Source organism: Pseudophryne corroboree, chromosome 8 (assembly GCF_028390025.1).
Source record: "Pseudophryne corroboree isolate aPseCor3 chromosome 8, aPseCor3.hap2, whole genome shotgun sequence".
In the NCBI taxonomy this organism is placed as follows: Eukaryota; Metazoa; Chordata; class Amphibia; order Anura; family Myobatrachidae; genus Pseudophryne; species Pseudophryne corroboree.
This window is the reverse complement of record NC_086451.1, coordinates 432,688,133-432,702,790: the sequence shown is the minus strand read 5'-3', so window position 1 is coordinate 432,702,790 and position 14,658 is coordinate 432,688,133. Positions and strand designations below refer to the sequence as shown.

General features: G+C 42.6%; 1 protein-coding gene and 2 pseudogenes across 1 annotated transcript; 1 reads left to right on the top strand and 2 right to left on the bottom strand.

Moving 5' to 3' along the window:
* Positions 1 to 2,251: 2,251 nt before the first annotated feature.
* Positions 2,252 to 11,008, bottom strand: LOC134947919 (sialic acid-binding lectin-like). Its single transcript, XM_063935736.1, has 3 exons — positions 10,934 to 11,008; positions 10,447 to 10,489; positions 2,252 to 2,954 (listed from the first exon to the last, which is right to left on the bottom strand). The coding sequence occupies exon 3, from the start codon at positions 2,937 to 2,939 to the stop codon at positions 2,535 to 2,537; it is 405 nt and encodes a 134-aa protein (XP_063791806.1). The 5' UTR covers positions 2,940 to 2,954; positions 10,447 to 10,489; positions 10,934 to 11,008; the 3' UTR covers positions 2,252 to 2,534.
* On the bottom strand, positions 6,495 to 6,612 carry LOC134953895 (5S ribosomal RNA; annotated as a pseudogene).
* On the top strand, positions 8,101 to 8,218 carry LOC134953894 (5S ribosomal RNA; annotated as a pseudogene).
* Positions 11,009 to 14,658: the final 3,650 nt, after the last annotated feature.

The window sequence follows — 14,658 nt, the reverse complement described above, 5'->3', positions numbered from 1 at the left end:
GAGATGAAATATTAAAATCTGGCGCTGAGACACCAGATATTGCTCCTATTAATGCTCAATAATCGATCCAAATATCAATGTAAGTATTGTGTAGTGGTATGTAAATTGTCACCTACTAAATATCAATGTAAGTCTTACGTAGCGGTGTATAAATTATCACCACTGTATATATTATATAGTGATCCCCTAATTAACACCGATAGAAACAGAAACAAAGGACACTCCTCATGTATTTAATCCATGTAGTTATATAATTAGGGAGTAATAAATAGAAGTGGATTTTACAGATATCACTGAATAATGGAATTGAATACTATGTCTTCCCCATACACTGTTGAAAAAGTGTGTTCTGCTAACTTCTCCACCAACAGGGAGTGATCACTGTAGCAAGAATGAAACAAATAAGCTATACATTCTTTTTTCTGTGGACTGCTGTGATGCAGAGCACGATCTTCATTTGTGGTTATTCACACTGTCTGGATGAATATTCCCATTAGCGTATTATACTCTGAACTAATACAAAATTCTGGAGATTGTGTTCATAAACTAGAAGGTGACAGTATAATTGGTGGGTATGATTACTGATAATTTGACCAATTATTCTTTCCTCTCTATACTGCTAGAATCTATAATGAGATTGCAGAATAAATCCTCATCACATCTCACTGAAATAGTAACTACTTGTCTGCACAGTATTGTAGGCAGTGATTATTTTCTCATAGTCAGTAAAACTAGGAATGACATGTATCTCATATTGGGAACCTAAACATTGGGAACCTAAACATTTGCACCCACAGTTAAACAGTGTTTCTGTTGTGTATTGGACTAACAGCAGTCTGCTGAGTTCGCATTAGCCGTGTTGGGTGGGACGGCATTAGGCAGTCCTGACCTGCACGGTGTTACAAACAGATATAAGTCTCTCACAGTAAGAGAGATATCGTATGTCTCATGTTCGAGGGAGCAGTGTTATATTTCATTAACACTTGTGCCCTCAGTTAGATCACTTCACTCAGCTCCATGATTAAGCTACGGGCGAAATGCGCATTGGAGTGAGGCGCTGACGGCCCTAGATATGCTCCTAACGATATTGTGTTAACTATAAATGTTAGTTTAATTGAAGTGATCTAACTGAGGGCACAAGTGTTAATGAAATATAACACTGCTCCCTCGAACATGAGACATACGATATCTCTCTTACTGTGAGAGACTTATATCTGTTTGTAACACCGTGCAGGTCAGGACTGCCTAATGCCGTCCCACCCAACACGGCTAATGTGAACTCAGCAGACTGCTGTTAGTCCAATACACAACAGAAACACTGTTTAACTGTGGGTGCAAATGTTTAGGTTCCCAATGTTTAGGTTCCCAATATGAGATACATGTCATTCCTAGTTTTACTGACTGTGAGAAAATAATCACTGCCTACAATACTGTGCAGACAAGTAGTTACTATTTCAGTGAGATGTGATGAGGATTTATTCTGCAATCTTATTATAGATTCTAGCAGTATAGAGAGGAAAGAATAATTGGTCAAATTATCAGTAATCATACCCACCAATTATACTGTCACCTTCTAGTTTATGAACACAATCTCCAGAATTTTGTATTAGTTCAGAGTATAATACGCTAATGGGAATATTCATCCAGACAGTGTGAATAACCACAAATGAAGATCGTGCTCTGCATCACAGCAGTCCACAGAAAAAAGAATGTATAGCTTATTTGTTTCATTCTTGTTACAGTGATCTACTCTGTCACTCCCTGTTGGTGGAGAAGTTAGCAGAACACACTTTTGCAACAGTGTATGGGGGAGACATAGTATCCAATTCCATTATTCAGTGATATCTGTAAAACCCACTTCTATTTATTACTCCCTAATTATATAACTACATGGATTAAATACATGAGGAGTGTCCTTTGTTTCTGTTTCTATCGGTGTTAATTAGGGGATCACTATATAATATATACAGTGGTGATAATTTATACACCGCTACGTAAGACTTACATTGATATTTAGTAGGTGACAATTTACACACCACTACACAATACTTACATTGATATTGGATCGATTATTGAGCATTAATAGGAGCAATATCAGGTGTCTCAGCGCCAGATTTTAATATTTCATCTCTTACTATCTTTTAGTTTTTAATATTTCGCTCTTTTGATTGCTGGGGAGTTTATTTATTTCAAATTACCACAATAAAAGTTACGTTTTAATTGATTCATAAACAGCTAATTTTTGACCTTGTGCACCACAATGCTACCCTTTTTCTTTTTCTTTTGATAAAATATGCAGTAACCAATCAGCTTCTAGCTATCATGTAACAAATATAGTCTATAAAATGACAGCTTGAAGATGATTTGTTACTCTGGGCAACGTTTCCACCTGCCCGGTTTAATAAACCGCTCCCCAAGTGTTATACCGAATAGGGCCATTTACTATGTGTTACAGAGATGAGGTTGCTGCGTTCTCCTCTGCTGTACATTACACACAAACAAATTAAAGAAACATAATGTTTAGAAGACAGACTTCAGCATCTCCCAACCTTAACAAAGTGTACGGGAAGCCTGTTCTCACATCGTATACATATCACATTTGTTTCAGGTCTACGATTATAGGGACACGGAGGCTTCATATCAGATGCCCTAAAGCAGTTTGTGAGTCTGAAACTTGTACTACTCGTCACATCTCTGTTCCCGGTGACACTGCTGCAGATAGCCTGGACACTGGGTGCAGATGAATGGATGAAGGTGTTGAGTGACTTGCAGCGCCCACGTACATGGAACAGAGGCTGATTCATGACCGTGATACAGTCGATGTTTGATGAGCCAGTTATGTGCTTTGCCTGAAACGCCGGCCAGTTCTGACATGCGGACAGATGGGAGAGACTGAGGACAATCCCGAGCGTCAGGATAAATGGTGATACTGAAGACATCCTGGTGGGCGTGATCTGAAAAGAGATACAACAATGGATAGACTCAAGCTTTGCAGTCACAGTAACTCCTCAGTGTTTATCAATGACCTATACACTAGACCACAGGTTCTCAAACTCAGTCCTCAGGACCCCACACGTTTCATGTTTTGTAGGTTTTTAAAATGTGGCAGTTGGTGATACACAGTGCACCTACTAGGTGAAATGGAAAACGTGAACCGTGTGGGGTCCTGAGGACCGAGTTTGAGAACCACTGCACTAGACACACAGGGGTAAATTTACTAAGATCAGAGTTCTATTTAGAATGGGATGTTGACCAATGCAACCAATCAGATTCTACTTCTCATTTATCTAGCACCTTCTAGAAGATAATACCTGGAATCTGATTGGTTGCTATGTGCAACATCCCATCCTAAATAGAACACCCATCTTGGTAAAGTTACCCCTTAGAGCACCTGAGTTTCATGCACTTTGTCAGCATCTACAGCCATACTGCTTCCTTCAAAATATATGGAAATGCTCGCCTTTATTCAGAGCTGGCCACATCTACTGTATGTGGCTGCACCATCCACCACTTATGGAAGTGGCTGCCATCACTATCAGTGCAGATTATGCCCTATCCTTGGCGCAGGAGGTCTGTCTGAGGTCAGTGGGACCTCTGGGTAGGCTCACTCTGAGTAACATGCAATTGGGTCTACATGCCCGTGGCACACTTATCTTACATGCAAATGTCCTGTTGTTACCTGGTTATACCCATAATGCCGCTTACAGGGGCTAAGAGACACAACATTTATCCACAGAGGGGAATTACATTCAACTCTTATCACTCCACCCCCTGAGGACTTGTCTGTTCAATACATGTTGTTTGTACTGTATATATGTTACCCCAGTTAAGGGTTAAAGTGAGAGTTAATGACTGGGGCCTTATATACACTATGTTGACAAGTGATTGGACACTGACAGCAAATAAATCAACGAGATCTTATTGACGTCAGTATTTTGTAGGTCCACCACATGCAGTGATTACTGCAGACACCCTCCTTGGCAAACTGTCCACAAGTTCCTGAACAACAGCAGGTGGTATGTTTTGCCATTCCGCCTTATGTACAGTGACCAACTGCGACAGTGAAGAAGGTCGAGTTGGCCTAGAGTCACTCGTTGCTCCAATTCGTCCCAGAGGTTCTCAATAGGGATAAGATCTGGACTCGGAGCTGGCCAGTCCATCCGGGTTACCGAAGTTTCTGTATACCAGTCCAGCGTCACCCTGGAAACATGACAGGTGGCAATGTCGCCCTGATAAAAACATTCATTGCTTCTGTAGAACTGCCGCAATGTAGGGAGCACAGAGTTATTGAGAACATCTTTATACTTAGAGTTAATGTGACCGTGCATTACAACTAGTGGACCCATGACAAACCAGCTGAAACGGGATGTACTCAAGATCCCGGCGGTTGGGATCCCGGTGGTCAACAATACTGACGTCGGGATCCTGGCCGCCAGAATGCCGGCAGCAGTGTCAGGGCTATTCCCACTTGCGGGTATCCACGACACCCATAGATTGGGAATATAACCTGTGGCAAGCGCAGCGAGCCACCGAGCCCACAAGGAGCTTCATTGCGCTCGCCCCCCTGCCGGCATTCTGGTGGCCGGGATCCAGGTGCCGATATTCTGAATGCCGGGATCCCGACCGCCGCCGTCCCGTATCCAACGTGCTGAAACAGCCCCACGGCATAACGCCACCACCTTTACTGTAGGTACTGTACACTCTGGCATCAGACGTTCTCCTGGCAATCTCCAAACCCAAACACGTAAGTGCTGGGCCTAATTCAGATGTGCTTGTTCGTGCTACTGTTGTTGCTATCTTTTGCTGTACGCAATTGCGATTATATGCTAATATGGGCATAAGCTAACCTGAGCATAGGGACGCCTACTGCTGTTGCATCATTTCCGTCTGACGGTGTATAACTACTGATACATCGGTACCATCATCACGCACAGGCTGAGCTGCTCTCCAGGGATGCTGAGGGCTCTCCAGTTGCAAATGAGATTGCAACTGCTAACTTATGCGCACCCAGAAAACGCCATCTGAAAAGCCATGACAAGCCTGCGTTTACCCGACCACTCCCAGTTACCACCCCCAAATGCTGTGTTCCTGTCACTCACTTTGCGATTACTGTAATTCCCCTGTGCGACCGCCATCGCAGTTCACTCACTGCACATGCGCACTGCACTGCGGCTCAGACGCATGCGCAGTAATAAAACATCAGCCCATTTGCGTACAATAGCAGATCTGCAACTGCATCTGAAATAGGCCCATGGTTAGTCTTAAGGATAGAGATTAACATTGACTAGTCTTAGGGGCAGATGTATTAAGCTTTGGAGAATGATAAAGTGGAGATAAATAAAGTACCAGCCTAAATGCCATGTTACAGGCTGTGTTTGAAAAATGACAGGAGCGGATTGGCTGGTACTTTATCTCCATCCACAGCTTCCTACATCTGTCCCTTAATATTTTATAGAGATGTGTGGTTCGATTCTTTAGAAATCCCAACCCACCCAGATTCCACAGATCCTTTTCGAGACCTCGTTCGGATCTTGCCGCGTTCAGAATTCAGATTTTTGATCCGAAGTCAGTGTTTTGGATTGCTAAAACTCTTAAATGATTTTAGCTGTTTTTATCCATTTTCAAGAAATCTAGAACCTAAGGTTCTGATCAGGGGCGTTTTAAGAGAGGAGGGGGCCCGTGACTCCTCTCCATGGCGCTGTAGGCTCCAGCAATGATTTACCAAAGGAGGTTGGTGATTCCGCACCAGTATTGCACAATTACATGTGTTTATAAGGACCAGTATACATTTGTACGGAGATAATCTCTTATTGCTATCTGGTGGTGCACCCAGAGTCAGAGAAAAGCTAGAGCAAACATGGAATAAAGAAGACTCTTTTTTGGGTGCACTCTTGTTAAATGTGTATTTATGAATGATATTAAAACATATAATTTTATTATGTTTTATTAAAATATTGTCCGTATCCAGTCATTCTCCCCATGAAATTAATTTATATCACAAGACGGAGATATCCATAAATATATTTGTTGGGGAAACAAAGTCACAAATGGGGTTATGTCCTGGTTTAATCTATCCCAATATAGACTGGCATGGAGGTGTAGATATAATCACCGTACACCTGTTCTCATGCCATACCAGTACAAGCAATGCTTGTTTTAATGGGACCAAAATTGGTCATGCAAAAGTAGGTATCAATTACACCGGGAGTGTGTATACCATATATATTACCTTGTCCTGTCCTCGACACTCAAACCCTACTGAGGGTGCCTGATATAGTGGAATAAAAATTCCTAATTAATTCTCGCCTGAGAAAGTAATCATACACCTATTCTCATATCGTATCCGTACAGGCAGCGCATGTGTTGATGAGACCAAAATTAGTAATATACAAATGTTCTTGCCTGAGAAAAATCAGGAAGAATACATACAGGTGGGAAGGAAGAAGTAGTGGTGATACTGCTGTTGGTATTGAGTTTTGATTTGAAACAGCCTCAGATTACTACACTGGGTATTCTCTGAGGGTCACCCCTCAGATACTGACCCAGCCCATCACCGTTTTGCTTCCAAGATCAGACGAGATTGGGCTCTAGCGGTGAGGTATGATAGTAACCTATAAATGAAGTGTTTCACTCACCAATGAGAGTGCACCTATTGGTAGATTAAGGGAAAAGTGTGGATCTGCTGTCCCTGTTAGACCTGGGATTACTCCCAGGAATCATGGATGAGAGTCCACGAAAATAAGGAAAGTAATGAATTCTTTGTAAGAAATAAGAGGATTACACAATACACTATTCAGGCAAAATTGCACATCTGTATTGTCTATGGTATGTGTTCACGGTGTCACCGTATGCAAGAAATCGGGGAAAATGCCCTATTATGGGAGAAAAATTTCATCCACACATTTTCATTTCAATTTGAACAACATATCCAATAGTATCATAAAAAGAGGTCTCAGATACAATGTATATAAGAATATATAACGGGTAAAGGTAATATAGTAATCAGGTACAGCATGCATGTGTCATGACTGGAGCTATCATCTCCATTCATTGGTTACACCTGGGATAGGTATGCTGTCTTAAGCACCAATTAGTGCATATACCACTGAATAATCACAAAAACTGATAGAAAAAAATGATAGAGAAAAATAATAATAATAATAACAATAATATCAAAGGTGATACCGATTACCGCCCAGGTCCCTGGGTCAGTTAAGAGTGATTGGTAGTATAGGTATTCTCCCGTGTAGGATCCTATTGCATGCCTTGCTCAGAGTCCTTGATGCATATTGGATAGGAGTCAGAGTCCTTACTGCATATTAGATAGGAAGTCAGAGTCCTTACTGCATATTAGATATTTAATATGCAGTAAGGACTCTGACTTCCTATCTAATATGCAGTAAGGACTCTGACTCCTATCCAATATGCATCAAGGACTCTGAGCAAGGCATGCAATAGGATCCTACACGGGAGAATACCTATACTACCAATCACTCTTAACTGACCCAGGGACCTGGGCGGTAATCGGTATCACCTTTGATATTATTATTATTATTATTATTATTTTTCTCTATCATTTTTTTCTATCAGTTTTTGTGATTATTCAGTGGTATATGCACTAATTGGTGCTTAAGACAGCATACCTATCCCAGGTGTAACCAATGAATGGAAATGATAGCTCCAGTCATGACACATGCATGCTGTACCTGATTACTATATTACCTTTACCCGTTATATATTCTTATATACATTGTATCTGAGACCTCTTTTTATGATACTATTGGATATGTTGTTCAAATTGAAATGAAAATGTGTGGATGAAATTTTTCTCCCATAATAGGGCATTTTCCCCGATTTCTTGCATACGGTGACACCGTGAACACATACCATAGACAATACAGATGTGCAATTTTGCCTGAATAGTGTATTGTGTAATCCTCTTATTTCTTACAAAGAATTCATTACTTTCCTTATTTTCATGGACTCTCATCCATGATTCCTGGGAGTAATCCCAGGTCTAACAGGGACAGCAGATCCACACTTTTCCCTTAATCTACCAATAGGTGCACTCTCATTGGTGAGTGAAACACTTCATTTATAGGTTACTATCATACCTCACCGCTAGAGCCCAATCTCGTCTGATCTTGGAAGCAAAACGGTGATGGGCTGGGTCAGTATCTGAGGGGTGACCCTCAGAGAATACCCAGTGTAGTAATCTGAGGCTGTTTCAAATCAAAACTCAATACCAACAGCAGTATCACCACTACTTCTTCCTTCCCACCTGTATGTATTCTTCCTGATTTTTCTCAGGCAAGAACATTTGTATATTACTAATTTTGGTCTCATCAACACATGCGCTGCCTGTACGGATACGATATGAGAATAGGTGTATGATTACTTTCTCAGGCGAGAATTAATTAGGAATTTTTATTCCACTATATCAGGCACACTCAGTAGGGTTTGAGTGTCGAGGACAGGACAAGGTAATATATATGGTATACACACTCCCGGTGTAATTGATACCTACTTTTGCATGACCAATTTTGGTCCCATTAAAACAAGCATTGCTTGTACTGGTATGGCATGAGAACAGGTGTACGGTGATTATATCTACACCTCCATGCCAGTCTATATTGGGATAGATTAAACCAGGACATAACCCCATTTGTGACTTTGTTTCCCCAACAAATATATTTATGGGTATCTCCGTCTTGTGATATAAATTAATTTCATGGGGAGAATGACTGGATACGGACAATATTTTAATAAAACATAATAAAATTATATGTTTTAATATCATTCATAAATACACATTTAACAAGAGTGCACCCAAAAAAGAGTCTTCTTTATTCCATGTTGGCTCCAGCAATGAGTCAGAGTCTACTGCGCATGCGCAAGTCTCCAGAAACATGGCGCCTGCCATGGTCTGGAAACTGATTTCCTACTGCACATGCGCAGCGGCCATGTTGGGACAGATTTTTGCTGCGACTGCTGCGGCTTCAGCACCGGTCGCAGGACTCCGGAACAGTGAGTTTTAACACAGCATGGGTGCAGTGTGTGCGGTGTGGCCCCCACTGGACCCAGGAGCCTGTGTGCACCGCACACATTGCACCCATGGTAGAAACGCCAATGGTTCTGATATTAAAACACTTGAGGGTGGTTTCACAAAACATGACAGTGAAATTAGAATGAAAACCAAAACAAGTGACATCTAATATTATCTAACCTCTTGTATTTTCCAGGCACTGTTTGGTGCCTCGATTCTCATCCACCACTACAACTCCGATGCTTCCCTGTGGACCCTATGTACTTTTTATGCTAATATTCCTCTACATATTTAATACTTAAAACACTATTAGCTATAACAAAATGTGGTCTCAGACACAAGATCAGCTGAGACCCAGATCAGCAGAGTCTATAGTGCATTATACTGGTTTACACAGCTGTTTATAAAGGTTAATTCCACCAAAACCTAAACATTACGTTTTGGTTGGAGTATCTCTGTCCCCAAAGCTCATTTACTGGGAACATAAAATGTGCTGAACCCTGGGTAAGGGACCTATTGGTAAAGGGGGTAGGATATTTGCACTTAAAACTTGCTTTTCAGTTTCAGGTGGAATTATCCTGGGACCGCGGATATTGGCCCTCATTCCGAGTTGTTCGCTCGCAAGCTGCTTTTAGCAGCTTTGCACACGCTAAGCCGCCGCCTACTGGGAGTGAATCTTAGCATAGTAAAATTGCGAACGAAAGATTAGCAAAATTGCGAATAGACACTTCTTAGCAGTTTCTGAGTAGCTCCACACTTACTCGGCAACTGCGATCAGTTCAGTCAGTTTCGTTCCTGGTTTGACGTCACAAACACACCCAGCGTTCAGCCAGACACTCCTCCGTTTCTCCAGCCACTCCCGCGTTTTTCCCAGAAACTGTAGCGTTTTTTCGCACACACCCATAAAACGGCCAACTTCCGCCCAGAAACACCCACTTCCTGTCAATCACATTACGATCAGATCACCAGAACGAAGAAAAAAACCTCGTAATGCCGTGAGTAAAATACCTAACTGCATAGCAAATTTACTTGGCGCAGTCGCACTGCGGACATTGCGCATGCGCATTAGCGACTAATCACTCCGTTGCGAGAAAAAAATAACGACCGAACAACTCGGAATGACCCCCATAATCCTGCAAAAGTATGATAACACTTTCCGTTTAACACGCTACCAGACCCTCCAACATGACCCGCCCCACTAGGTACATAATGCTCTGTTCCTGGTCTTCCCTCTTAATTTATTATTGCCATCACCTGTGAAGAAACAACTTTCTTATCATTTAACTAGTTCAACACAGGTGATGGAAATCATAAATTAAGAGGGAAGTCCAGGAACAGAGCATTTTGTACCTAGTGGGGCGGGTCATGTTGGAGGGTCTGCGTTACTTGATACTACTAACCTTATATGTAAGACCTTGTATCCTGTGACAGTAATCACCAGCTCTGAAATATGAAGACATACTGTATATAAGTAATTGACTAAAAATTAAATGAAATATGTTCCAGAATTATAGCAAAGCAAAGTAAGCAATTTCTCACAATCCAAGAATGACAATGGGGGTAATTCTGAGTTGATCGCAGCAGGGACTTTGAAAGCAGTTGGGCAAAACCATGTGCACTGCAGGGGAGGCAGATGTAACATGTGCAGAGAGAGTTAGATTTGGGTGTGGCGTGTTCAATCTGCAATCTAAATTGCAGTGTAAAAATAAACCAGCCAGTATTCACCCTGCACAGTAACAATATAACCCAACCAAATCTAACTCTCTCTGCACATGTTACATCTGCCTCCCCTGCAGTGCACATGGTTTTGCCCAACTGCTTTCAAAGTTCCTGCTGCGATCAACTCAGAATTACCCCCAATAGCCATCAAATATTAAATCCTCTCACCGGAGATGTCTGTAGACTGTGTAACACTGAGCTGCGATCACAGAAGTGAATTCTCTTCCTTCATAAGTGCAGGGTGTGTACAGTATCTGTGGTTTATAAATGCAGAAAACAGGAAACGAACAACGGTCTCTCCAGTCCGACCAATCACAGCCACAGTCTCTTTCTCTAACATGTCCTGACTGAGTAGATTAGTTTAACTCTTAGTGTGAACACATCATCATTCCTCGCATTCCTCACCTGACCACCTCTAGCACCCTATGATAGTAATCGGTTTCTGACTTGTCATCAAAGAAACCAGGCTATTGTAGCTGGAAAATAAGTTTGGTAACAACTAACAACAAGCAAACTAATCCTAAACATAATGCAGCTGAGACTGCAGCTTTAGCGTATACCCTCACACCGTTCTCTTATTCTCTTACATCTGTGGGGGTAATTCTGAGTTGATTGCAGCAGCAAGTTTGTTAGCAATTGGGCAAAACCACGTGCACTGCAGGGGGGGGCAGATATAACATGTGCAGACAGAGAGTTAGATTTGGGTTAGAGATGTGCTCCGGAAATTTTTCGGGTTTTGTGTTTTGGTTTTGGATTCGGACGCGTTTTGCCAAAACCACCCTGAAAATTTTTGTCGGATTCGGGTGTGTTTTGGATTCGGGTGTTTTTTTTTACAAAAAAACCTCAAAAACAGCTTAAATCATAGAATTTGGGGGTCATTTTGATCCCATAGTATTATAAACCTCAATAACCATAATTTACACTCATTTTCAGTCTATTCTGAACACCTCACGCCTCACAATATTATTTTTAGTCCTAAAATTTGCACCGAGGTCGCTGGATGGCTAAGCTAAGTGACACAAGTGGCCGACACAAACACCTGGCCCATCTAGGAGTGGCACTGCAGTGTCAGGCAGGATGGCACTTCAAAAAAATAGTCCCCAAACAGCACATGATGCAAAGAAAAAAAGAGGCGCACCAAGGTCGCTGTGTGACTAAGCTAAGCGACACAAGTGGCCGACACAAACACCTGGCCCATCTAGGAGTGGCACTGCAGTGTCAGACAGGATGGCACTTCAAAAAAATAGTCCCCAAACAGCACATGATGCAAAGAAAAAAAGAGACGCACCAAAGTCGCTGTGTGACTAAGCTAAGCGACACAAGTGGCCGACACAAACACCTGGCCCATCTAGGAGTGGCACTGCAGTGTCAGACAGGATGACACTTCAAAAAAATAGTCCCCAAACAGCACGTGATGCAAAGAAAAAAAGAGACGCACCAAGGTCGCTGTGTGACTAAGCTAAGCGACACAAGTGGCCGACACAAACCCCTGGCCCATCTATGAGTGGCACTGCAGTGTCAGACAGGATGGCAGATTTAAAAAATAGTCCCCAAACAGCACATGATGCAAAGAAAAAAAGAGGTGCAATGAGGTAGCTGTGTGACTAAGCTAAGCGACCCAAGTGGCCGACACAAACACCTAGCCCATCTAGGAGTGGCACTGCAGTTTTCTAGCGAGAGGATGAGTGCTTCCATCCTCATGTGAATCTGAACCACTAGCCATGAACATAGGCCAAGGCCTCAGCCGTTCCTTGCCACTCCGTGTCGTAAATGGCATATTGGCAAGTTTACGCATCTCATCAGAAGCTTTTAATTTTGATTTTTGGGTCATTTAACTGAACTTTTGTGTTTTGGATTTTACATGCTCTCTACTATGACATTGGGCATCGGCCTTGGCAGACGACGTTGATGGCATTTCATCGTCTCGGCCATGACTAGTGGCAGCAGCTTCAGCACGAGGTGGAAGTGGATCTTGATCTTTCACTATTTTAACCTCCACATTTTTGTTCTCCATTTTTTAATGTGTGGAATTACATGCCAGTATCAATAGCAATGGCCTACTACTATATATACTGCGCACAACTGAAATGCACCACAGGTATGGATGGATAGTATACTTGACGACACAGAGGTAGGTAGAGCAGTGGCCTTCCGTACTGTACTGCTATACATACTGGTGGTCACTGTCAGCAAACTGCAAAACTAAAATGCACCACAGGTATAGAATCTAGATGGATAGTATACTTGACGACACAGAGGTAGGTAGAGCAGTGGCCTTCCGTACCGTACTGCTATATATACTGGTGGTCACTGTCAGCAAACTGCAAAAATAAAATGCACCACAGGTATAGAATCTAGATGGATAGTATACTTGACGACACAGAGGTAGGTAGAGCAGTGGCCTTCCGTACCGTACTGCTATATATACTGGTGGTCACTGTCAGCAAACTGCAAAACTAAAATGCACCACAGGTATAGAATCTAGATGGATAGTATACTTGACGACACAGAGGTAGGTAGAGCAGTGGCCTTCCGTACCGTACTGCTATATATACTGGTGGTCACTGGTCAGCAAAACTCTGCACTGTACTCCTCCTATATAATACTGCTGGTCCCCAGTCCCCACAATAAAGCAGTGTGAGCACAGATATATGCAGCACACTGAGCACAGATATGGAGCGTTCTTCAGGCAGACAACGTATAATACTGGTGGTCACTGGTCAGCAAAACTCTGCACTGTACTCCTCCTATATAATACTGCTGGTCCCCAGTCCCCACAATAAAGCAGTGTGAGCACAGATATATGCAGCACACTGAGCACAGATATGGAGCGTTTTTCAGGCAGACACCGTATAATACTGGTGGTCACTGGTCAGCAAAACTCTGCACTGTACTCCTCCTATATAATACTGCTGGTCCCCAGTCCCCACAATAAAGCAGTGTGAGCACATATATATGCAGCACACTGAGCACAGATATGGAGCGTTTTTCAGGCAGACAACGTATAATACTGGTGGTCACTGGTCAGCAAAACTCTGCACTGTACTCCTCCTATATAATACTGCTGGTCCCCAGTCCCCACAATAAAGCAGTGTGAGCACAGATATATGCAGCACACTGAGCACAGATATGGAGCGTTTTTCAGGCAGAGAACGTATAATACTGGTGGTCACTGGTCAGCAAAACTCTGCACTGTACTCGTCCTATATAATACTGCTGGTCCGCAGTCCCCACAATAAAGCAGTGTGAGCACAGATATATGCAGCACACTGAGCACAGATATGGAGCGTTTTTCAGGCAGAGAACGTATAATACTGGTGGTCACTGGTCAGCAAAACTCTGCACTGTACTCCTCCTATATAATACTGCTGGTCCCCAGTCCCCACAATAAAGCAGTGTGAGCACAGATATATGCAGCACACTGAGCACAGATATGGAGCGTTTTTCAGGCAGAGAACGGATAAAACTGGTGGTCACTGATCAGCAAAACTCTGCACTGTCCTCCTCCTATATAATACAGCTGCTCCCCAGTCCCCACAATTAAGCAATAAGCACAAATATTTGCAGCAATATTAATAAACGGAGAGGACGCCAGCCACGTCCTCTCCCTAACATTTCCAATGCACGAGTGAAAATGGCGGCGACGCACGGCTCCTTATATAGAATCCGAATCTCGCGAGAATCCGACAGCGGGATGATGACGTTCGGGCACGCTCGGGTTAACCGAGCCATACAGGAGAATCCGAGTATGCCTCGGACCCGTGTAAAATGGGTGAAGTTCAGGGGAGTTCGGTTTCCGAGGAACCGAACCCGCTTATCACTAATTTGGGTGGGTTATTTTGTTTCTGTTCAGGGTAAATACTGCCTGCTTTATTTTTACACAGCAATTTAGA